General features: G+C 31.3%; 1 protein-coding gene across 1 annotated transcript in view; it reads right to left on the reverse strand.

Annotated features, from left to right (window-relative positions):
• Positions 1–24,080, reverse strand: part of LOC148272070 (uncharacterized) — a gene marked incomplete at its 5' end in the record, with an annotated part of 47,756 nt that extends 23,676 nt beyond the window's left edge. The window contains one exon of the mRNA XM_088240568.1: positions 23,985–24,080. Within this exon, the coding sequence (XP_088096694.1) occupies positions 23,985–24,080 (96 nt within the window). The remainder of the gene's footprint in view (positions 1–23,984) is intronic.
• Between the last annotated feature and the right edge of the window lie 2,481 nt (positions 24,081–26,561).

The raw sequence follows: 26,561 nt of genomic DNA on the forward strand, positions 1-26,561 counted from the left end.
AGTACCTAGATGACAAGTATTTTTCTGTGTAACATTCACCATCCTGCCTATATTTGGACATCTATATTCCTTCAATTCTTTCATTTGTTGATGTTTGTGAGAATTGAAGGAATATAGATGTCCAAATATAGGCAGAATGGTGAATGTTATACAGTGTGTAAAGTGGCCACTTAAACCAGCCATTGACAGGTCATAAGCCCTGTAGATGCCTAGACTTCTTTATTACCTTCTCTTGAATGTTCTTCATCTCTATTGTAAAATGTTAATATAAACAGCTCCCCAGGGAGTTGAATCCAGTCCTTGTCTACAAAAATTTGGACAAACTCAAAATATTGTTGAATATTATGTATACTACGGTGACAGTAAAGGTGAAAGTGTATTTTAGGATTTGCATATCGGTGTAGCGAGTGTCCTGACGAAGAGACGGATAAATCTCCAAACAGGTAGAAATAAGAAGTCGGTAAGCGGTCAAATTCTAATATTTACTAACATCAATTAAATATAACTGAACTCTTTCAACTAGAATCCTTAAAATTTAATCATAAATTAGAAACTGATGTAATTGTAGACGAAGAACTAAAACATGAAAAAAATTGTAGTTAAAATAGACACAATATGGGAATATCAGAACAATATCATATCCAACTTTCTAAAACGAGACAAAGACAGTCGAGACTAATAAACCAGGGTTCCGATTACAATGGGAAGTTAACAGAGTTATCTTCGACTGTCTATAAAGAAAAACCAATATTTGTGTACGAAAATGAGTATATTTGCATAAACATTTAAAGTATCTTCGTCGGTAATCTATAATTGAGCATGTTTAGAAGAAAAAAATGAATGCATATTCTGCTTTTCATACAGAAAACTTAATTTTATTTTGTAGATAAAGTTTAAGATAAATGTTAACTTCCCATTGTAATCGAGGTCCAGGGACTGAAATTATACAATAAACTACCGGTCAAAAAATATTATCATTAACAATAAAACATGAATTTAAAAAAAATTAATGTATATATGCTATATTATCCGTGGTTGTACCCGTCAGACTTCATACTGGGCAGCCTTGCAACAGTAGTTTGAATCGATGGCAACTCAGCTAAAAGTCATATCAAATGCAACAGAAATGGTCAAGAAACACTGCGATTGGTGTACAAATGCAGTTCCCTATGAAACATTAGGTGCGGAAATAGAATGATAATAAAAAAAATGAATACAGTTGTGGACTTATGATAGTGTTCTAGTACTCCAGATCAGAGATCCAAGGTTCGCTTTCAGCTCTACAGCAATATTTACAATTAAAAGCACAGTAATTTATGACTAAGGGTTGAAGAAATTGACTAAAAAATAATAAAATATTTAGGTATGAGGAAAAAGAATAACACATTTTTTCTTTATATAAAAATAATATTAAAGTTTTTTAGGGAAAATTCTTTGTGGAAGTTTATTGCAATTTATTATATTTTTACAATTCAATAATTAATTAATAATATGTTGGCAAGATTTAATTTTGATATTATGGTTAACAGTTTGCCGAGTGAGCTCTGTTGAAAATTTTCCAAACTAATTTGATATTTCCAGTGGAAATTTGGGAGGGACAATGAACTATTTCGAGCCTTAGCTAAGATCCTTACCAGTGTCGGTAGAGTTATATTAATAACAGATCGCAATCCTAGATGCTGCTACTTTATGTATTAAGGTATATTTTTATTTTTACGAGGTGTAATTTATTTTTTAGCCTTCAACAGAAAATAACTAATTAAGTAAACAATTTATACAATATTATCATCACGAAACAATGAACAAGACAATATGAATTCTTGACTACTTTAAACATACCTACTACAATCAGGATGGTGAAAATTTAAGGTTTTCCATAATGTACTTTAAACATTAAACTTCTTAGATACAATACGTTTTTCTGTGTTATTATGCCGTGTGTCGTTCAGCAACTCCGAAAAATCGGCTTTGGCCGAAAACCAAACAGAAACGGGGCATAAGTTTTCCTTCGAGCCGATAACCTTAGGGAGCCCAAAAACTCACCAAACTCAATTGGTAAAAGAGGCGATCGAGATCTACAAACATCCCGAGAATATATAAAAAAATGTATAGTGGAGCTAGGTAGAAGTAAAATGGATTGTTTCATTTACCCAAACCAATATTGAATCAACTGCTCCACAAATGTATAGCTTATGTTATGTTTTTGTTCTTTCATTGTGCGTTTTGTAATATAAATAATATAGATGTACATAAATTAATCATAATCATTAATAAGTAGTGTTAAAAACTGTCTGAACATTTTGTTAATTATCTCTGTTTATTAAGTTAGTCTTCTTTGTTTATTCTCAAATGTAAAAATATTTTTAAAAAAAACTATATTTTAAGTGTCCTCGGCACGGGTAACCCCAGTGAGGTCACTATTATTAATCATAGTTTATAATGGAAAAAAATATGAATAAATAAACAGAGATGATGGGATGCGTTTAAAATCATCCTGGTACCAAGTTTTAAAAAAAATCACAGAAAAGAGTAGACTGTGAAGGGCCACAGATTTCAAATTGACAAGCTGTAGACAGCAATGACTGTGACACGGTACAAATTCTTAGTACTTAAGGTGACACATCTATCTACACAAATAACATCAACCCTGATGATGGACGATGTAATGAGATCTGAAACGTAGGGCAATAGTACAAATGACCCTCGGCATAATAACCCAGAAAAACTAATTGGGCTTGTGTATCTCAAACACTTAAAAATACTTTTTTTTCTTACTTAGTTTTGGATTCTTTGTTTTCTGAATATCAACGAAGCATGATTAGGGAAAGATTTTTACTATGCCAAAACGTTTGATAAGCCAGTACATAAAACAGAAAAATGTTGCAACATTTCTTTGATTTTTGTAATGAATTTTGTATTTGGTAGCTAGAACTCAATATGTCTTACATTCTAAGATAGTGGTAAATACAATTATTCATCATAGTCATTCCCTTTCCACACGTAATGGTGCATAGGGCACTCCATCGGTACACCATTTGCAGCGTTTCTAGATCATTTCTGTTACATGAAGGTAAGATGATTAGTCTTCAGGTGCTAGATTGACAAGACGACACGAGGGTGATATTTAATGTGTATTTGTTACATGGGAATGAGGGTAACACACTTTGTTTTAGAGCGCGAGCGTAACAGCGAAGAGGAGTTGAAGTGATTGGGCCAATTCTTTGGGCTGACTTGCTTGGACTGACTTGGCACTACCACGCCCTGTGGTCTCTATATTACCGAATGGAGCTTCTCGCTACAATCCGCGGCCCTGTTATAGGTCCTGTCGGATATACAGATCTGGTGGTTTTCAAAAAGAATTTTGAGGCTTTTAAAAAGTTTTGTAATCATTTCGGCGAATTGATTAAGTCCAATTAATTTAATACCAGTCAGTGTAGAATTCACTTCTCTCTTTTTTCAATTCAATGAAGTGCATATTATGTACTTCTGGATTACCTTCTTTCAGCACAAAGATGCTAAGGCTACCAGATTACAGAGAACTACTTCGGGCAGCTTTTCTCGTTTGGTAATGAGCAATTTTTCCATGTTTGTGGGCACCGCCAATGAGACTTATGTCCTCAGAAGCAGTGTGCGGTATGTGGTAGGCAAGCCCCGTGGTCTCTTTATAGGCCACGTTCCTTTGTTCCTCAGGTCACCTTGGTAGAAATGAAGTTAATGTACTGACAGATGTTGCTCTCATGCAGACGGAAGTCTTGCACAATATGTTGTATTGTTTTCAATATAAAATGATGAATGTTCCATCAGTCGTAACTCTGTATTTCAGGTGAAATGATTTAGCACACGTGTGTGCCATCGATTGTGCCAAATCCAAGCTTTGTGAACTTAGTAAGCGCAGGTTCGGCACCTCATTACAATTTACAACTTCTTTTCTAGTTTATGAATGACATCCTTGTTTCGGGAGTTTTTACAATGTTTTTAAAAAAATGTTCTATGGTGAATGCATAATTAAAATTACAAGTGGGTAATGTCAGATAAGTTAAAACCCAACCCTCGAAATGTAAACATGACCACTAACAAGCGGAAGTGTTTAAATTAGCAAAAAAGTGGCCATTATTTGTAAAATAGAACGTGGCGCAAAACATATTGAAGTGTGTAAAAAGTTTTTTCTATCCTTATCGCATTGTCAACACTGTAAAAAAATACGAATATTTATTAATCTGAATTTGAAATTTGTAAGCATTTATTATAATTATCAATAGTGACAATATGCAATGGCGATTGGATTGAAAAAACCTTTCTCTGGTACAACAAATAATGCTTATAACGAGCAAATACAGTCAGTTCCGTATTCCTCGTAATAACCAAGTTTGACTGTATTGAAAGATTTGATATCGATATATGGATAGATAGATGCAGAAAACGAGGAAGGCCGAGAAAGACATGGCACGATCAAGTCCATCAAATACTTGAAGATGGACATGTCAAAAGCAGGAATAATCGGCGTGCGTGCATTAAAAGATGTATGAATGTAGAGGAAGCGAGGTCTGTATGCAAAGATAGAGTGATATGGCATTCTATCGGTTTGTTTGTTTGTTTGATATCGATATATCGTTAGATGCCTTATTCTTGGAGAGTAAAAAAGAAATATTTGCAGCACAAATTAGTTATTTCAAAAATATATGACTGATTTATTTTCCAAATTTAACGAGACTAATTTGAAACTAATTTTTAAAATTTGAAATATTATAGGATCTTATAAGTTAAATAAAACTTTTTTCTTACACTGTTCCCCATCTGACCCAACCTATAGATTCAAATAAACAATGTTGGGAAAGTTATTTGTAGGTAAGGCAATTAATTACATGCACAACGCTTTGTAGGAAGAGATAAACTCGGATTGTTTTATGCTTTTTGTTGATACTTGTGTATTTCACAAAATCAGGTTAATTTTGTAGTGCAGCTATTTCAGAGTAACTCTGAATGAGGGCGTTCACATGAGAATATTCGGATTCGAGACAAGCTGTGAAGGGAGAAACGGTCATAAACTCAATTAACTTACACTAAGTGCTTCAAAATTATTTTCCCACATATTGCGAATGTTTATTTTGTAGAGGAATTTCGAGAATGCACAATAAAATGTTGTGATATAAAATGTAAACTAAATAATGTACACCGAACGTTAAGGTGTGAAAAGTTTTCAGTTTGAACTGCGCTCGAAACACATTTCGTTTAGTAATTACTTATCTTTAAACTAATTCAATTAAATTCAATTTATTCATTCACATTTGAAAAAAGAGCTTTCACTGAACTGTTCAGAACTTTCACTGAACTGTTCAGAACTTTGACTGAACTGTTCAGAACTTTTACTGATAAGTCGCAGATCTGGCAGCCAGCGAACCAGTTTAGCTATAAAACAACTTAACTTGACACTTGAAATATTCATATTTGTTATATACATAGACCAAAACTTAAAATGGAAAGACCATATTAGTGAACTAGTTAAACAAATTAGAAAATGTATATACATATTTATTATATTAGGGAAAATTTTAAAAATCAATAATTTAAAAACAGCTTATTACTCAATTGTACAATCTTTGTTACAATATGGTATTGTAGGGTGGGGTGGTTCATACGTCAATATATTAAACCCTCTTAAAATAGTACAAAGATGAATTATCAAAGTAATTTTAAAGAAACCCTCAACATTTAATACGGAAAGTCTATATAAAATATTTACGGTTCATACAGTAGACACTCTTTATAAAATAAATTATATTATACAAATTTATAAAAAAGAAAAAAAAAGACTTTGAGATGAATAGGTCATTCAGATACCAACATAATATTAAAATTTCTAAATTCCACACAAGTCATGGTCAAAATAGCTTTGTCTTCAAAGGTGTAATAAATTATAATAATCTTCCCGATGAACTAAAAACTATTGAAAATAATATATCAATAAATAAATTTAAAGTAAATATAAAGAAATTTTTTGAACACGTGTAAAAACTACTTAAAATTTTAATTAGTATGAATGTATTATTGTTTTATGATTTTTCTTTATATATCCTATGTTTTTTTTTTCTCATGTACTCGTATTTAAAATTATATAAACTCTTATAAATAAACAACTAAAACAGTGCAAGTCACTCTTTAAGCACAAGAGTTAGTCTCTTTTTTTGGAGAGTTACAGTGATAAAATTTACTAGATGTGTAAAAGTAGATATGTTTAGAATTTTACAAAAACATGTACTTTTTATGAAATTTATGAATATTTTTTTTTTTTTTTAAAGTATACACAAAACCAAATGTAATTAAACATTTAGTATAATAAATCATATTGAATCGATGCAACATCGTCTGCTAAGAAAAGTAGCATGGATGATTGGCCTCGAGAGGGGAGACTACACTTACGGAGAAATGGAGTCAATGTTAAAAATCTTAAGTCTACAAAAACATAGAAATAATAATTTATTTTTTTTGTTTTTTACAATAAACATAAGAGGTAAAACAGAGTATACAAAAAATAAAGGATAATTACATAGCAATGAAATACATATTAACAGTAAAACTAGTAAACAAAAAACCCCACAAAGGCATGGCCACATTGACTCCATATTTAGGTTTAATTTACTAAATGGCTTAATTGACGTACCATCTTACTGGAACAAGTGGCATTCAATGTTCCGATCCGCCAGTTGCGAAATAATAATGTGCTGTTCCTTGATCAGCACAACGTAAACTATGGCTTGCATGCACTTATGTCCCGGTTGTGCCGCATTGTAAACTCGAGACAAGATCTGGAGTCTTTCTAGATTTAAACATTCACTAAGATGGACCGGATCTTGTTTTGAGGTAGTAATTATTCTTTAATTTTTGTCTGAACTTTAATGTATTTTATTTAGATTGTACCTGTATATGAGAATATTAGAAGCAAACTTAGAAATGTCCATTAAAAACAGAAAAGTAGTTATTGATGCCAAAATAAACTATACATAAAAACCTACCTATCTAAATATTAGCGTAATTCAAAACCATCTCTAAATCTTGCAAAAACAGATTTCAATTATACTACTTGACACCGAAAACTTAGCATTCACCATTGAGTTAGTGAAGTATAATTAAAGAGTTTTTTAAAAAGTTTTTCGCAAATATCTCAGTGCTATTTCAATAGGGATTTATAAGTTTGCTTTTAATATCCTCATATATTAAAAAAGAATGTATTTATCATTGTTAAATGGACTCAATACGTCCGTAAATAAATAAATAATTTTAATATGAAACATGAACTTAATTATTTTCTTGTTATATCAATCCATGAAAATATTTTATTTTTAAATTGATTTAAACTTATACGGAATGTTTCTAAATCTTGGGTAAAAAGAAATGTATGTTTTTAAAAAATAATCAAACCAAATATGTTCATATTATAAGGCAATTTTGCAATAAAATAAAATAAATTAAAAAATAAAGTTATTGCTACTGCTATTTGAGATATAGAAGCTTTTGCAAATCAAAGTGAGCAGAGTTATGTACAGGAACCGAGTTGAAAATTTGAGCTTGCAGAGCACATGGAGACAGACATCAAAAGAAATATTACGCAACCGTTACACGTTCGGAGAAATGTAGAAATAACTACAGGATGGGATGCCAGAAATATGGCAAAGAGAAAGGAGAAAACGTAACTCGGGAATGCTCAATAATTGAGGAAGAGGAGAGATGTGCGGGTACGAAGTGCATAGTTAAACAAAATAAACATCCACGAGTGAACGTGCAGCAGTCATTTGGTCACACACGGATATAGAATATCGCTGACTGCCAAGCTGGTCAAAATGCATCGACCTATTGAATGTGGCCACTGGCCAGGTACAACTGACGGGAATTGGAAACATCCGACTAACGCGCAAACTCCAATATTCCTTGTGCACTTTTAACAAGCAAGTGAGATAATAATAAATGTTGTTTATCTGCCTTTCTCGAGTATTTTCAATAAAAAAAACTTATTGAAATATTAATATATGCATCGTGGTAAATTATAAACAAATAAACCATCACGCTGTTTCCCCATGGGGGTAGTAGGCAGAGAGGATAGAATGAAAAGGAGACAGTGGAGCAGCTATTAAGAGTTTTTGTGTGACATAATTTTATTTGTCAGTGTGTTGTTTTTTTATTTTTAAATGTTAGTTTCCTAATTTATTACTTTCTACCAGTTTATACCTTTTAATGAGTTTTTTTTTCTATTATTATATACTATACTACTATTTCTTCTGTTTCATATATTTTTTTCATTTTTATATTAGTTTTCAGTTACATTTACTTTGACAGTTTTGATTTTTTAGTTCCATATTTTTTTGTAAGATTATCATACTTTTATATGTTATTCAATTTTGTATTAATTATCTAAAGACATCTCCTAAAAAAAGGGCTTTATTTTATACTTTAAAAAAAATATGCCTTCTAGCTCAGAGCAGGTATTTATTATACCTAGTGAGAATAGACGGTGCCCAATATGTTTGCTTATACATTTTTTAAACTTAATTTTTACTTGATTTTACTTTAATTTTGCTTATTTGTATATTTAATACCTTTACTGTTTTGTAAACAGATCATTTTAATACTATGCTTTACAATAAACGCCGATTTATTTGGCACTGAACTGAACTGAATGCCACTTTGGTCTGTCTTTATTTTTATTTTTTTATTTGTTTATTTTTCCATACAAATATTTATATAGAATTTTCATTATAAAAATACACTTAAAAAATACATCTTAAAATGAAGCAATACCCTAATTTGGAAAAATTCCCACAAAGAGTTCAGCGTCTGAGCGTGGGCCATTCTTTTTTTAATAACTTATAAGTCTATAGTACATAAATATGGTATTAAAAGAAAAACAAGATTAACATTTGCTGCTATTGCAAAAACAGGATTTATTTGCAGTATTTGTATATATATTTTTTTTTTTTTCAAAAAAGGTGATCCTTCCATACTAATCCAAGACCTCAAACCTACTTCAAACTGTATCAGAGATATTATGTTTTGTAATTCCTTAGGTAGGAGATTGAAGGACCTTGGACTAACATGCAGAGTGCATCTGTGCGAACTTAGTTCTGCATCCTGGAACTGACAGTACACTATTGGGTATATTGCTAATCCGATTTAAATTATTGCTAAATAATTCCCTATTTATGTGAACATATTTAAGGCACTAAAATAAAGAAGAGAATATGGAAGTCTAGGCATTTACAGGGTTTATGACCTGTCATTAGCTGGTTTAAATGGCCACTTTACACACTGTATAACTTTAACCATTCTGACTTTCTTACACGGTGTGTGAAGTGGCCAAATAAACCAGCTAGTGAAAGGTCATAAACCCTGTGAATGCCTAGACTTCCAAATTACCTTCTCTGATGTGCTCCCCATCTCCGCTGTAATATTTAATCCTTATAACTCCCTAGGGGATGAAATCCAGTTCTTGTCTACAAACATTTGGACCAACTCAAAATATCAACAATCAAATGCATCATAAAAATAGAATACTATTTCATAAGTGTTGTGAGATAATAATTTGGATAAATATAAACACATGAGCGAACCGATTGCAGAAATATTTATAAAACATCATTATAATGCCAGACAAACTCGCCAATGTTTATGTTACAGATTTTACGTCATTTGATTCATTATGCGGACGAAAAGGTATTAATTACTTGCGATTAAAAGTCACGACATGGACGAAAATACTCAAGGCAAATTGTTAGCGTGTGATCAAGATTGGAAATAGCAGTCAAAATAATTAAGGTTATTCACTGCCCAAAAGAACATGTAATGTTTGAATAATTAATGATACACTAAGTTATCCCATGTTGGGTCATTATCAAGTACTCTTTATTATTGTTGTAAAAACACTTTGACTTTACACTTATGCACAGATCATATTTATCCAGACAAGTACCTACTCAGTGTTGCTATAATACATAACATACCTTTCCATTTAAGTTAGTAACAAGCTAACCATAATCTAATAACACAATAAACAAATAAAACAATAAATCATAACATAAATGTTCTTCACTTCATATTAATTTCCGGTGCCTCATTTCTTGGTAGTTTGTCACTACCTTGGGCTACCTCCGATTCTTCTATACTTCGCATTCTTTTCAATGCCTTCCCTGCTTGCATGTTTGCTTCTTCTGAGGTGCTTGGAATTCCTATAATATCTGCCCACCTCTCCTGCGGAGGGATCTCCACCATATCATCTTCCTCTTCTTCTTCTTCTCTACTATATTGAGGTTTAAATTCCTCCATTCTGGCATTTTCCTGGACCTCATTGTCTTCTCCATGTTTTAATTGATTTACATGCCTTCTTTGTGTGTCGCCATTATCTAGTTTTATTTCATAATTAGACGTACCAATAATTTTTGATATAACTCCTTTACTCCATTTATTAGACTTTCCGTACTGTCTGGCCCACACTTTTTCATTTACATTAAAATCACGTATTTCCACATTTTGATTATATTCTTTTTGGAATGTCTGTTTAGTAATATCTGCATGTGGATGAAACTTATCAAATCTTGTTCTAAATTGTCTTTTATTTAACATTTCTGCGGGTGTTTTCCCTGTGCTTGTATTTGGTGTCGTTCTCAAATTATATAATATTCGCGGCAACTTTACAGACCATGGTAAATTACTCATTTTTCTTAACTTTGATTTAAAGATTTGGACGTATCTCTCTGCTTGTCCATTCGTTGCTGGATGGTAAGGTGCTGTCTTCACATGTCTGATATTGTTCTCTTTTAGGAAGCTACCAAATACCTCCGATGTGAATGCTGTACCATTATCAGATACCAAAGTTTCTGGCAACCCTTGCGTTGCAAAAATATCCCTTAACGTAGCAATTACTGTATTACTTGATACGTCTTTAGCAATTTTAATTTCTGGCCATTTGCTGTAGGCATCTACCAAAATTAAAAACTGCCTACCTGCAAAAGGTCCGAAAAAGTCTATATGCAATCTTGCCCATGGTTTACTTGGTGTAATCCACTGATGTTTGATTGAGTTAGGTTGCTTTCCTTGCTCTTGACAAATATCACATCTGCCCGTTGTTTTCTCAATATCAGCGTCTAACCCTGGCCAATAGAAATAACTTCTTGCTATTGCTTTGGATATGACGATGCCATCGTGTGATTCATGTAATAATTTTAATAGATTGCTTCTCATTGACAATGGTATGATGACTCTACTACCATACAACAAGCAGTTTCTTTGAATAGATAATCCATCCCTTTTTTTATGATACACTTTAGCTTCCTGTTCAACGTTTTCTGGCCATCCTTTTAATACGTTATAATATACTTTTGATAGCACTTTATCCTTACGAGTGGCTTCCGCAATATCTCTACAATCGTATGGGAATGTTGTTGGAGTATCTTCCAAAAGTAAGACTTCTGCTGGATCTCCTGGTTCTTTTATTTCTTGTTCTACCGGCCATCTGCTTAAAGCATCCGCATTGCCAATCTTATTTCCCGGTCGATGCTCAATACAATAACTATAATTATTTAGAGTCAAAACCCATCTCAACATTCTAGGTGATAATACTTCTGGCATTCGTTTTTCTGCATTGAAAATACCTAACAAAGGCTTATGATCGGTTATTATTTTGAAATCTCTTCCATATAGAAATTGCTGAAACTTCTGTACCCCAAACATTATCGCCAATGCCTCTTTATCTATTTGAGCATATCTTCGTTCATGTATGTGCATCGTTCTAGATGCCATCATTATAGGCTTTTCATTTCCATCTGGCATCACATGTGACAAAATAGCTCCAACACCATATTCACTTGCATCACAGCACAATACCAAAGGCTTATTACTATCATAATGAACCAAGGTGCACTCTCCTGTTAATTTTTTCTTGGCTTCTTCAAATGCATTCTGTTCCTTTTTTGTCCACTTCCACTCCTTGTTGTTGTCTAACAATCTGTATAATGGCTCTAATGTATCTGATTTTTCTGGAATAAATCTTTCATAAAATGTATATAAACCTAAAAATGCTCTAAGTTCCTTAGTATTACGAGGTGTTGGTGCCACCTGCCACCTGTATACATTTTACTTTCTCTTCCGTTGGGTGTATTCCCTTATCATCAATTAGATATCCTAGATATTTAACTCTATTTGTTCCAAATAAACATTTTTTCTCATTAAGGTGCAGTCCATTCTGGTGTAGGATTTTCAACACTTTCTCCAACCTATGATTATGTTCATTCCAATCTTTTCCTGATATTAATATATCATCTAACATAACTGATACGCCCTCTATATTTGCTAGTGATGTGGACATTAATCTTTGAAATATGCCCGGACATGTTTTAACTCCAAAAGGTAACCTATGCATTGTAAATAGTCCCTTAGGTGTATTTAATGTTAACAATTTGGCTGTCTCATCATCCACTTCCACTTGCAAATATGCTCTATCTAAATCTAATTTTGTGAAGATTTTACCTCCCGCTATTGTTGATAATGCTTCATTTATTGTGGGTAAAGGATATGTATCTAAATTAGTTGCTTTGTTGATAGTACATCTATAATCCCCACATAATCTTATACTACCATCTTGTTTAACAATTGGTACTATGGGCGTCGCCCATTCTGAATATGTTATTGGTTTTAATATTCCATCTTCCGTCATTTTGTCTATTTCGGTATTAATTTTTTCTCTTAGCGCCAGTGGTGTGGGTCTACATTTCATGAATATGGGTGTAGACTTTCCTTCTAGTAATTGTATTGACACTTTCGGTCCCTTATACTTTCCCAATCCTTCATTAAACATATCTCTATACATTTTTTTTATATCTTCCAGAAGCAGTCTGTCTGTTGTGATATTGTGTATCTCATGAATTCCTTCAACTGTGATTCCCAAGTCTGCAAACCATGCTCGTCCAAGTAGACTCGGCCCACTTCCTTTTGCTACTAACAGAGTTAACATCTGTTTATTTCCATTATATTGGACTTCTACCAACATCTCTCCCATAATCTCTAATCTACTTTTCGTCCAGGTTTGGAGTTTGGCATTATTGGGCCTCAATTCAGGTCCTCCCTTTGGCCACAACTCTCGATAATATGTGTAACTTATGATGGATGCGCTAGCTCCTGAATCTACTTGCATATCCACCTTGACTCCGTTTATACCGAGTGTTACATAATATGGAGTCACCTTTGCACTCCCCCATGCATGATACACGCCACACATGTCATCGCCGTTTTCCTCTACATTATTATTATTATATTTATTTTTAAAACAAATTCTTTGTATGTGTCCTCTTTTCATACATAACCTGCAAATTGCCTCTTTGAAACGGCACTCGCCTCTATGTTTCTTTCCACAATGTTTACACTCATATATCTGCATATTATTTTTCTTATTCACACTTATTTTGTTTATTTCCATCGGTTCGCTATTATCTTCACTGCTCAAGGTTGAAAGATGTATTGTCTTCAAGCCCCTTTTTGCACTTTCAAAAGCTTGACAGATTTCTACTGCTCTTTCATAAGTTAATTTCTCTCTCGTTAATAAGTCTTGTTGCAAATTTTTGTCATTCACGCCGCAAACCAATCTATCTCTTAATGTCCTTTGTAAATCCATGAAATTACAATGCTTACTTATTTTTTTTAACTCTATAATGTAGGCATTTATTGACTCCTCAACTTTCTGTTGCCGGTTGTGAAATTTGTAAGATTGTATGATTTCGTTAGGCTCTTTATTGTAGTGTTTGTTTAATACATGCAGAATTTCTTCAAATGTAACTTCTCTGATGTTTTTAGGTAATATTAACGCTACTAACTGGTCGTAGGTTTCTTCTCCACAGTTTGCTAACAGGTTGGCCTTTTTGACATTTTCTTCTAGTATTTGATTTGCTTCCAGAGCAAAACAAAATCTGTCGATATAATGGCTCCAGGTTTTACCTGGGCCATATTCACTAAATCTTAGTGCCATTTTCCTCGTCGCCAATGTAATGTTTGAATAATTAATGATACACTAAGTTATCCCATGTTGGGTCATTATCAAGTACTCTTTATTATTGTTGTAAAAACACTTTGACTTTACACTTATGCACAGATCATATTTATCCAGACAAGTACCTACTCAGTGTTGCTATAATACATAACAGAACAGTTATTTAAAAATCATATTCATTAATTTGTTCATTCTATTTGGTCACCTTAGTATAATGCTCGTATTGATAGACTAGAAAGGGTCCAACAAAAATTATTAAAACAGATCGACTACCGGTTAAACCTAAACTTCTCTAACTATGCTGAGTACCATAGAATAAGCTCCCTTCAAAATCGAAAAATAATGTTAGACTATAGTAGGGCCAATTTAATAGGTCACATTTGACATTTGTCGGTTTCAGCTTCATAGTGAGTAACCTGCTTAAAAACATCGATTAAAGTGAATGAATCGATCCGGACTTCAAACATAATATATGTGAATTGAATTCAGTTACTATGAAAAAGTACTTATAGGTACTGTAATTTTATTTTTAAAATCATAAGTCTAATCCCTGTCCCATTATTATTTTCCATCATAAATTTAAAGAACAAAATAAGATAAGTACATAATTTAACAAAATTATCAACATTCGATTTTTCTGGGTAAAATCCCTAGTGTTCTAAAAGAAAAAAAAAAAGCATTTTATTTTAAAATTTAACTGATACACATCGAATGAATAATGTGCGACGAGTCCTATACAATACGGTAGGTAACCACAAAATGCAGTAAATACGAAATAATGACAACAATAAAATAAGGTTTGACAATATGCGAACGTTGATTCAAAACAAACACACAAATGCATATTATATGCACCTACATAATATATAAATAAGAATAACATATAAGTTTAATAGAAATGATTCGGATTATAAAAATCAGGTGTCACAAACAGTTAGCCCGCAGTACGGGGATACATAATTATATTAAAAGATCTTCTCACTATAAAACTTATATTTGTTCAGGGATAGAGAGCAACGGAGAGGAGGATGCGGACAAAGACAATTTATTACCTATGGCAGTTTTGATAAATTTAATATTTTTGGTAAATATATCTATGTTGTTAAATTTCCTGTTATACGTATCCATAATACGGTTAATCGTAGCGTTTTTTGACGAATTTGTTCTGCATTTAGGTATGTGGAAAAGTTGTGTATAACGCGTTTGTCTCTGTGGTACTTTAAGATGAATCCGGGTAACCAATTCGGGGGAATCTATTTTATTAGATATTATGTTGGTAAATAACACTATATTAGCCGTGGTTCGTCTATCAGCGAGAGTTTGAATATTATGAAAAATGCACGCTTGGCGATAATCTGGGAAATTGAGATGTAGTCTACAGTTTAAGTTTTTTATAAACATTTTTTGAATTCTTTCAATTTTGCAGGAATGAATTTTATAATAAGGAGACCAGACAGGTGAAGAAAATTCAAGTAAACTACGAACATAAGAAAAATATATTTTTTTAAGAGTATCAGTATTTTGAAATGGTTTGCCGGTGCGTAGTATAAATCCTAGTGTTCTAAAAGATTTTTCAGTGATACTATCGATGTTACGATTAAAAGTTAATTTTTCATCTAAGAGGATACCTAAATCACGCACTGTTTCGACAGATTTAATATTCGTATTATTTAATTTGTAATTAAAATCGATAATGTGTGACTTCAAAATGATGTTCTGCCAACTAAGAGTCGTTTTGTGAGTGCTCATTTTTAAACCCGAAAGTTATAAATGAAAACTCATTTGAAATACATTGATAGTTATATCATTAGAATTGTGAAAATCGGCTCTAAATATATATTTAATTTTTATCGTTATTCCCGACATGTGAAAATACCCCATTGGGTCTCTTGAGACTAATATGAATCAGTTTGATCGGCATTGACCATGATCCTCTGGTGAACGTGTGAAGTTTGTTAACTCCGTTGCAACAGAGATTGGCAAGGATCGCTAACTGCTAGACATCGGGGAAATTTATTGATTCGGCAGAACGGTTGTATAATGTACGACATACATATAATATCAATGGTTAGTGTATTTGTCTTAACGAACACTTTATACATTTTAAGGGAGATTAAATAAACATAGCCTGGAACTAAACTGACCTAAGTAACATTTTTGGCAAAATCGAATTATGAACATTTTTGAACTTTATAATTTAGTTACATTAAACGATACGGCCAAGCAAAAGTGGTGTATATATTTATATACCCAAATGTGTATAACTCTTAAAATTATCTTATTAGACTTTGTATATTTTTTTCATTTTATGAAATTCTAAAGTGGTTTATGTAAAATATTTTTTGGTGCTTACTGTTTCAATATCCAATAGTTTTTAATGCAGTGTTAGGTCAACTACTAAGCTAACATAAGAATGTAAAAGATTCACTTAACATTCATGAACAAGTGCACGCTGAGCTTAAACATGTTTAATCTGATGATTTTGATAAAATTATAAATAAAATGATCAATGAAACTTCAACGAAACCTCCAAAAACTTCCAAAAGTGAACTGTTTAGGAAACTAGTTGTAAATATTTATGTTTTCTGTCCTCTGTTAAAATACTTATTTGATCTTCTTATCTCCAAAATATGTTAAGAATAGTATAAAAGCTGTAAACGTTGTAAACAATTCACCAGTCTTGAAGATGCCTACTTAGGCGAAAGCGCTCGTTGGTCAAAATAATAAAAAAGTAAAACTAAACCAAGAAGTTTCATTGATAATTTTATTTATAATTTTATCAAAATCATTAACTATGGAATTTTATCAAGAAATATTGACAAAAAACCTCAATATTATACTGGTTAATCTGTTTTCTTCAGTTTTTTATTTTGTAAAATAGACCAGGGTGCCTATTCTGATGGGAAGTTAAAATTTATCTTCGATTTTACCTACAAAGTAAAATTAAGTGTTCTGTATGAAAAATGATCGGTTACTGACGAAGATATTTTGAATTTTCCAACAAATATACACACGTTTGTACAAAAATATCGATATTAGTTTATACCGTCTCAGTATATACCGATGAAGATAGCCGTTCATAATCGCGCCCCAGGCTAGTTATTTCATTTTACTCAACATTTAAAAAAATATATAGTAAGACGATTGTACAAAAGGTAAAAAAATAAAATAATAACAGGTTTTTAGAAGCGCCGTTTTTTTAACATTTCTATTTCTAAAATGGTAGCTATCAGCGCGTCAAAAATTACCTATATGTGGCCAAAATTACTAAAGATATTTTAGCTGTTGACCATTTATAGATTGATGATCCCCACATATCCAATCGAAACTGCATTTTGCCAGGTTTACAGGATAGCAAAAATTAAGCCTGATATTTTTTTAAGAAGCCATCAGATACTCCAGAATTCCCTAACATGTGCCTGGTGTATTTTAATAGACACTTTGACAATTCATAAATACATTCGTCAATATATATATGTATTTAAAAAAAAAAAAATATTTGGGTTTTTATGATTTATCCGAATATTTCAATTTTGGTGGCTATTTTCAATGAGTTGTAAATAACTCATTGAAAAAAATAAATAAAATAAATATTGGTTTCCGTTGTCCTCTTCGCTATACTAGATTAAATTCCCTTTTTTATGTACCAAATTGTAAAAACAATTATACCTCGAATTCATTCATTAGACGTACCTGTAGAAATTATAACGGACTCAGTATGAATGTAGACATTTTTAACTGCACGTTGCATTCATACAGAAAATTTCTTATTATTATTATTATTATTCGTATTCGCAGTATGTGATATTTCCCTATTATATTCTGTTGAAGATTAAGACAAAATAAAAAAAATAACCAATCTCTACTGAAATTTAAAACACTGTGTTTTAAAAGGGTTTATGTTTTTGTTTGATTTCAAAATGACAAAAATATTTTATGACATTCCTTGCCTATATGTAGTAATTAACACTCGACAAAAAGTATTCAGAATCTTATAAAATTCGAGCTGTGTTGTAGACTCACAAATCTGACGTCCGAGGTTTGAACTCTGCTGTATTAAAAATTTATTCCCATTTTAAAGCATAATTATATTTAACTAGTTGGAAATGGTCCCTAAATAGAAATATTTTATCACGGGAACATAAATACTTAGGTCAGGCATTTAAAAAAATATATATTTATTGATCGTTGAAAAACAGATGAATTATTCAACAAATATTGTAGAATTTCCTGCTTAGTTTTGTGAAAGTCGTTTTGAAAACCAATATGATGGGGAGTTAACTGCTTTTGGATTTGAGCCAAATTCTTCACATAGAGAAATTTAGATATAAATACAAAAACAAGGCAGAAATAATTTTAAACCGTTTTAATTCACAAAGAATATTTAAATTTATTTTACTGATGTAGAAAATACACTTTTTGGGACAATAGTGTAATGTTTCCATGACTTGTTATGTAAGAGCTAATTAAGACTGAGAAGACAAATTAAAAATAATATTCAAATGTGTTGAAATTCGTTTTGTGAGGAGTTTCCTGGTCAAGGAGATGCCAAAATCGATCTGCTGAAAAAATCTCTTGAAAAGAGTTTTTCACAGTCCACCAAAGTCACAGAAAACATTTTCTACGGAATGCAAATATTTTTCAAAGTAAGAACTTGCCAAGTATGAAAACATTTTATAATTATGTAGATTTTGTGGTAGGGTAGTGGAAATTGGTGCTACTAGTGTAGTGGAAATTGTTCTGGAAAATGTAAAGATGCCACATTGTTTACTAACACGCGTCTTGGCTGATGAGTTATTTACAAAAATTTTATACAGAAATATACCTTTTCCTTTTTCACTAAATTCGTTTTTTTTTAAAATCTTTTTGACCATACAAAGTACTATTTTCTTTCTATCAGATCCAATTCCTTAATTACAAAAGTAACTTGCGTGCCATAGCTTTCTAATCAGATGTAATGAATCGAAGATTAAAAAAATATATAGACAGAACGGTAAATGTTGTAAAGCACATTAAATTGGTCAGTTATCAGATCGTAAGCCCTGTAAATACCTAGAGTTTTATTTGACCTTCTAATGATCATATTTAATTTATTTCTCTACACGCATGTTTACATATTTTTACTCATTTATCATATTTCCGAAAGAGAAAAATAACCAAGCATGTTCCATAAGAGAAAACTAAACAAAGGCTTGTAGGATTGCCAAATTTACCGTAAGCAAGCAATATTTATCTTATAAAATACAACTATCTGAAAATAAAGACATTGTTCAACTTTGCCAAGTTTGCATTGAATATTTTTCTTAAAAGTGTTTATGTAATTAAATACAATCATTAAAAAAGGGCATAAATAAGGTAATAAAATTTACACATATACTCACAATGAGGAACTTCAGCCCTACGGGAAATGGGATACAAAAAATGTTTTCTTGCGCGCGGTAAAAATTGAAGCATTAAATTGTAAAGCAAAGTTTCTTGAAAATGTACGGAAAAAATAATAAAAAATATTTTGATAAAAACGCACTACTTTGAATGATGTCACTGGTTCATGTGAATCAACCTATGATCTGAGAGCTATGGAAGATTTCCGGTCTGCTTGTCGCTTCTGGACCAATGAGAAGAACTGAATGAGAATAAGCGGAAATGAACCTCTGACGTTACACGTGGAGTTATTTGAGAAATACAAAACTTTAAAAAATCGTAGGGCTGATAATACGATATATAAAAAATAAAGATTTTGACTTAGTTAAATAGTCTATTAACAAATAAAAAAAGACCACTGAACTTCCTCATTTAAGTACAATAAAAAAAGGCGTGGAAATTTCTAGCATTCAAAGCAATTGATTGAGTGATATGTTTCAGATAGTTGTACAAAATATTCATTTTAACAACACTACTAGTAATTCAGTACCCAATAATATTATAATATCATCACTCGCTTTCCACACCTAATGGTGCATAGGGTACTGCATTGGTACTCCAATCGCAGGGTATCTTCATCATTTTTGTTACATGAAGGTAAGGTGATCAATCTTACGCTTCAGGTACCAGTCCAGGGACTATGAAATATTATGGTGTGAAAACATTGTTTTAAATATTTCATATCACTATGTCGGGAATCGAACCCGAGACCTCTTGCATGGTAACCAAATGAGCTGACCATTACACAACGAGCCGACAAATAATATTATATAAAATATACAATAATAATTTCAACAAACTATTATTCATTTAACAATAAGGAACAATGCAATAGATCCAGCATCCCTGAACAAAGTTCCCATTGATCTTATTACATTAAGAATTTACACTTTTATTTATTTTTCTTCTTATGTTTCATTTATTTTTTATTTCCTATATAAAATCTTTTAAATACAAAATTTAAAGCTTTTGGGGAAACCTGTTCTGAGGAGTGTTCAATTTTTTTTTTTTACATATTTCACATGTCATTCAAATACTTTTTTTTATTTCTTCTATCCTAATTTACTTTACATTACATATTACGTTTTGACATTATTTCTTCACTGCAATTTTCGATTACTTTTACTATTGTTTTTTTTTAAACTTTACTTCGTTTAATACAGGTTTTTAATTACTTTGAGCGAGTTTTTTATTTTTTAATTACATTTGTACAGCTTTTGAAATAAATAAAAAACTTTTTATACTTTAATTTATAATAATTTTTAACTGTTTTTTACGTTTGAGCATGTTTTTTATTCATATTTATTTTAATTCTAATTTTAAAAATATTTCAATGACTTAAGTAGGTTTTTTTTTTCGATTCTAATTTTAGTAACTGAAGTAAATTTTTGTTACTTTGATAATTCTTTTTTACAATCCTTTGGGTTACTTTGAATATGTTTTTTTTTTGTACTTTGAACATGTTTTTAATTTTATTTTTCAATTAGGTATTTTTAGTATTGTTTTTTTAATTTAAAATATTATTTTTTTAATACGAAAATTTCACTTTTTTTTTTATTTATAATTTTAAATTAAAAAGGGGAATTTTTTAACTTATTAGTAGCATAAAAAAGAATTTTAAATTTATAATTTTAAATTCCCGCAAACATGGTTCATTGCATTGGCCATGCCCCTAATACGCCACGACTCGGTTAAATTTTGAACTTTGTGAATGTTTAAAATTAAATATAGAACATCGTCACGAATCTTAACGTCACAATTGTCAAGGTCAAACATGTCGCGTTTTAGTGGAGACATATTATTTACCAATTTAATTTTTAAAAATTGTGCATGAAAACATTTCTTCACAATATCCATATTAGAATTAAACTTTATTTATGTTTCCAAAATAAAAAAAATAAAAAAATAAATTAGCCCGAATCTCTTTCGGCCTTGTTGTGTGATGGTCAGCGCATTTGCCTACCATGCGAGAGGTCTCAGATTCGATTCCCGACATAGTTGATATAAAATATTGATTTTAAAAGGTGTTCAGAATATTTCATAGTCCCTGGACTGGTACCTGAAGCGTAAGACTGATCATCATACCTCCATATAACAAAAACAGATCAAGGTACGCTGCGATTGGTGTACGAATGCAGAGCCTTATGCACCATTAGGTGCGGAGAGGGGATGATGATGATGATGAATCCCTTTCAGCAACTCATTACACATCTTTAGTCTTTTATAGTACAGATTGTTCCAAGTTGCCTTGATCCTTATTTTTGGGAGTCTGAAACATTAACCAGTCCTCATAGCAATGAATTTTGTTATTACACTGAATGTAACAATTAATTTTTAAATAAGAATATAAATTATTATTAGAAAGTCTTTGAATGATTACGATTCAGCATAGTAAAATTCGATTCACAAGAAATAACAGACAGTCAACTAAATATAGAGACGCCCTTGAACTTAGCATTTTACGCATCTCAAAGTGATTTGAATTGGCACTAGTATAACTATAAGAAAAAAAACCTTGGCAAAGTATCTTAGGACTAAGGAAAACGGTAGGAAAAAAATCTAAAATCACAACTGTTTGTACTCCCAACCACACGTGAAATGTCGAAGGTTTACCTTACACCCGTTTAATTTATGAAATGAAATTTAAAAAATAAATGCTGAAATCCTCCAAGGTGATAAAACAAGGATGGGTTATGGATGACAAGCGGCCATGAGATAATTTTTTACAAGAACACCTGTTATTTTTAACATTATTAGTGAATGAAACTTCATCATGTCTGTGATTGCAAAATGACTCTCGCTACGTGTGATCTTGAAGTTACACTATTATTATTTTTTATATTAGTTTTGACGAGGGAACGTAGTATTTTTGTCTATGTTAGCCTTCGTCCGCAAGTTCCGTCTTCTTTAGAAATCTAAGCAACGGTTATTTCAAATTTGTGAATACAAACTAGAATTAACAAATAGCAACAGGGATGGAGAATACCTTAAATAAAGGAATATGGAAGTCTAGGCTTTTACAGGGCTTATGATCTGTCATTGGCTGGTTTAAGTGGCCACTTTACACACTGTGTAACATTCACCATTTCACCTATGTTTGAACATCCATATTTCTTCAATTCTTCCATTTGTTGATGTAAGTGAAGTTAAGTGAAGTTTAAGTGAAGACAAACTCAAATATTGTTACGAAACCAACTGGTCCAAGAAGAAGTTTAAAAATTGTTTTCAGGCGTTGCCGAGTATGTGAAATAATTCAGTCAGATGAATCTCTTCACAGCAATAAAGGTTTCAGCTTTTTAACTTCATTTTTAACAACCTAGGATATTTTAAATTTTGTATTTCTGAAACTACTCCGCATGTGACGTCAGAGGTTCTCTTCCGCTAATTCACGTTCAGTTCTACCGATTGGTCCGTTGACGGAAAGTAACCCGAATATTTTTATCATTATGTACCTAGCTACTTTAAACCTTAAACTGCATTTCTTTAGCTTTTTTAAATTACTTTTTTTACTATTATTTTTTTTTTTTTTTGAAATAACTAAACTTCTAAACACAGATCTATATTTTAGGTCTTTATATTGTATTTTTAAAAATTTATGTTGTTTATACACTCTTTCTTTTTATTTTTATACCAGCAATACTTTTTAACACTGTTTCTATCTTTTATATCCTTATATTGTATTTTTTAAAATTTATGTTGTTTATATACTCATCTTCTTTTTTTATACCAACTTAACTTCTAAACACTGTTCTATCTTTTATTACTTTATATTGTATTTTTTAAATTTTATGTTGTTTATATACTCATGTTTTATATAACTTCCATGTATGTAAAAGCCTTATGTGCATGAAAAATTAATAAAATAAAATATCTTTCACAGCTCTCCTATCTCCTACCGTATGAACTAGTGATGTCGTCCGAAGTAGTTCGTTATTATTGAAATATTTTTGATTATTTTTTTCGTACATATTCAAGAAACTTTGCCAGACAACTTCATGCTGTATTTTTTTACCCCGCGCCTGAAAACATTTTTTGTATCCAATTTCCCATAGCGCCGAAGTTTCTCATTGAACTACATGTTGTAACAGATTGACTGCGTAACTAAAGGTGTTATTGCCCAGTGTTCACTTTACTTCCTAGTGGGAACTTGATTTCGTGTACTACTTCCTTGGCAGTCAGCGATTTAATCAACACGGCTGATATCCGCGCATGTCGGCAATAATTCATCATCAGTAATTGTGGATCTCTAGTAATCAATTGTTTACACACAGGAAATGTGTGATTTCGTTTCTGCATTGTACTTAATATGATAGCAGGTCAGCTGACATTGAGAATTGATTTCCAGGTGACTCCTACAGATGTGTTCTAATTTTTCTGAATTCGACCACATATTTCACCCAATTTGTGTATTACACGACAGGTAAAATTTGCACAAGATTATGTACTATTTTCTAACCTATGTAATTTTAGCTTTAGTAATTAAAACGTAGTTTTACGTATTTGTAATAAGAGTATTTTAAATAATGCAGTTTACACTTACTGGATTGCAACTTTGGATTCCCGCTCCGCCAAAGAAATATTCTCGGCCATACGCCACTATTGATGTGTGCCATATTCCATCCACGTGTCGACCTAAAATATCAAGAGCAAATTAAATTAAGACATGAAACATTACAATACAATACAATTAAAACAAAAAAAGTTTATCGCAAAACAAAATTTAAGCATGTGGAGTGAAAATGCTACAGAAAGATTTCAAAGAAAGATTTTTCAATGAATCTTCAAGAAACAAGATGTCAATATTTATGCAATACTAATGGCATTCCACATACTTATATAAAACAATAATATATACATATATTTAAGTCTGTGGATATCTACCAAGTCTAAAAAAACCTTTCACACAAAGCCACAAATAATGTACAAGGTTAATTATACGAGCAATTAAAACAATCTTCAGCTATCATATAAACCTCATTCCGTAATTTATTACTGATTATATGATGGCCATAAAAATATTAAAAAAATAATTCATAAATAAATAATAAGTCACTCAGATACCAAATAATATCAAAATGCCTAAATTCCACACAAGTCATGGTCAAAATAGTTTTGTTTTCAGAGGAATAAAAAATTACAATAATCTCCCCAATGAACTAAAAACTATTAAAAGTATTATATCAGTAAAAAAATTCAAAGTAAATTTAAAGAAACTTTTTGAATCCGAGTAAAAAAAGCTTTCTATTTTTAATTAGTATTACTGTATTATTATTTTCTGTTTTTCTTTTTATTTCGTTAAAAAAAAAAATTCTCACGTGTATTTGAAATTATATAACTTCAAATTACTAAATAAATAAAATAGTCTAAGTCACTCTCTAAGCGCAAGAGTTGGTGAAAGTAAAAAAGCATGTATCAATTATGTAATTATATTAACCATTAAAAAAAAATTAAAAACTTATTTAAAAAAATGAACATTTTGCATTTTGGAGTGGTTGTATTTGTTTATTTGAATATCTTGTGTTCGAGAATGCAATTTTTTTTTATATAAAAGTCATTTATGAACCTCATAGTGTAATGGTGAGCGCATTTGCCTACCATGCAAGAGGTCTTGGGTTCGATTCCCGACGTGGTTGACATGAAATATTTATTAAAAGTGTTTACCACTAGAATATTTCATGGTCCATCATAACTTTACATAAGACATCATAACTTTATGTAATACAAAAAATATGGTCAAAATACGCTGCGATTGGTATACCAATGCAGTGCCCTATGCACCATTAGATGGGGAAGGGGGAATGATGATGATTTATGAATCATGAAGAAGATTTAAAGCATACTTTCAATTGATAAAAATTTAAGTGATTGCAAATACAAGAAAATATAATAAATGACCGTGATACAGTATGAGGTATTACCTATCTTTAAAAAAATAGTTATTGTAAATATGAATATCAGGGTAATTTGCATAAGTTTGTGAAACTTAACAATTGCATATATTTAGCGATGCACTGTACGCAATTATGTACACAAGAATTGTTTATTTCTTTTACGTAATGGGAAACGTTAATGTAAATATATGTATTTGATTAAATGTAAATATATGTATTTGATTAATGTAAAAAATTGTAGGTATTTAGTTGTAATATTGTATTTTTATTTGTTATTTATTAAAAAATATATAAGTATACAAAATTAAAAACAAAAATTACGTAAAAAAAAAATATCACTATACTATGAAGAGAGGAGAGGAGATGGAAAGGAAAGAAGAAGGAGAAAGGAACAACTAAAATATTTCGATAGTGACATTTCGATGTTGATTTAAATGTAAATAAAGAAGGGGCGTCTCTAACATTAGTGGGTAGATTATTCCACAATTGAGCAGCTACAACTGTGAAAGAGGAGGCAAGAAAATTAGATCGGTGAAAGGGTATTACAAGGGTTCTTTGGCTACTAGAAAGAAGAGATAGTCTTTGTTGTGATAGAGGTTGGAAGAGCTCTCTCAGATAAACAGGCGAAGTGGGATTATTTTAAATATTGTGAAGAAGAAAAAACACACAAATTACAAAATAAAATTATATGGAGTATGTTTATTTAATGACAATAACTTTCATTTTGAATAGCTCGATATTTTAAAATAAAGCTTAAGCCGAGGCAAACGTAAATCCTAGCTCAGTGTAAGGTCACGTCACTTTGCACTATAATTATTCATGTTTTATTTACAGACCTGAGAGAAAACATCTTTTAATCGTGAATATTCCACCTCATAATAACTCTTTTATCCGCACTCAGCGGCGCATTGATCAGTGCATTTGTAGGTACACAATTGCAGTGAGTCAGCGATCATTTGTAATATACATGAAGATAAGATGATCAGTCCTTCGCTTCAGATGCCACTACAGTGACGATGAAATATTGAGTTGTAAAAATACGTTAGTTAATCAATGTTTCATGTCAAGCATGTCAGAAATTGAGCCCGAGACCTCTTACGCGGTAGGCAAACACGCTAACTTGTAGACCACAAGGTGGGCTAACTTCCAATAATCTCCCTTTTCAGGATTCTAATCTTCAAGTAGACATTAGGTTCAAACGTTGAGACATTACCGAGGTTCTGGTA

This window comes from Micrasema longulum, unplaced genomic scaffold, assembly GCF_059751315.1.
Source record: "Micrasema longulum isolate JH-2025_06_02 unplaced genomic scaffold, ASM5975131v1 h1tg002501l, whole genome shotgun sequence".
NCBI lineage: Eukaryota > Metazoa > Arthropoda > Insecta > Trichoptera > Brachycentridae > Micrasema > Micrasema longulum.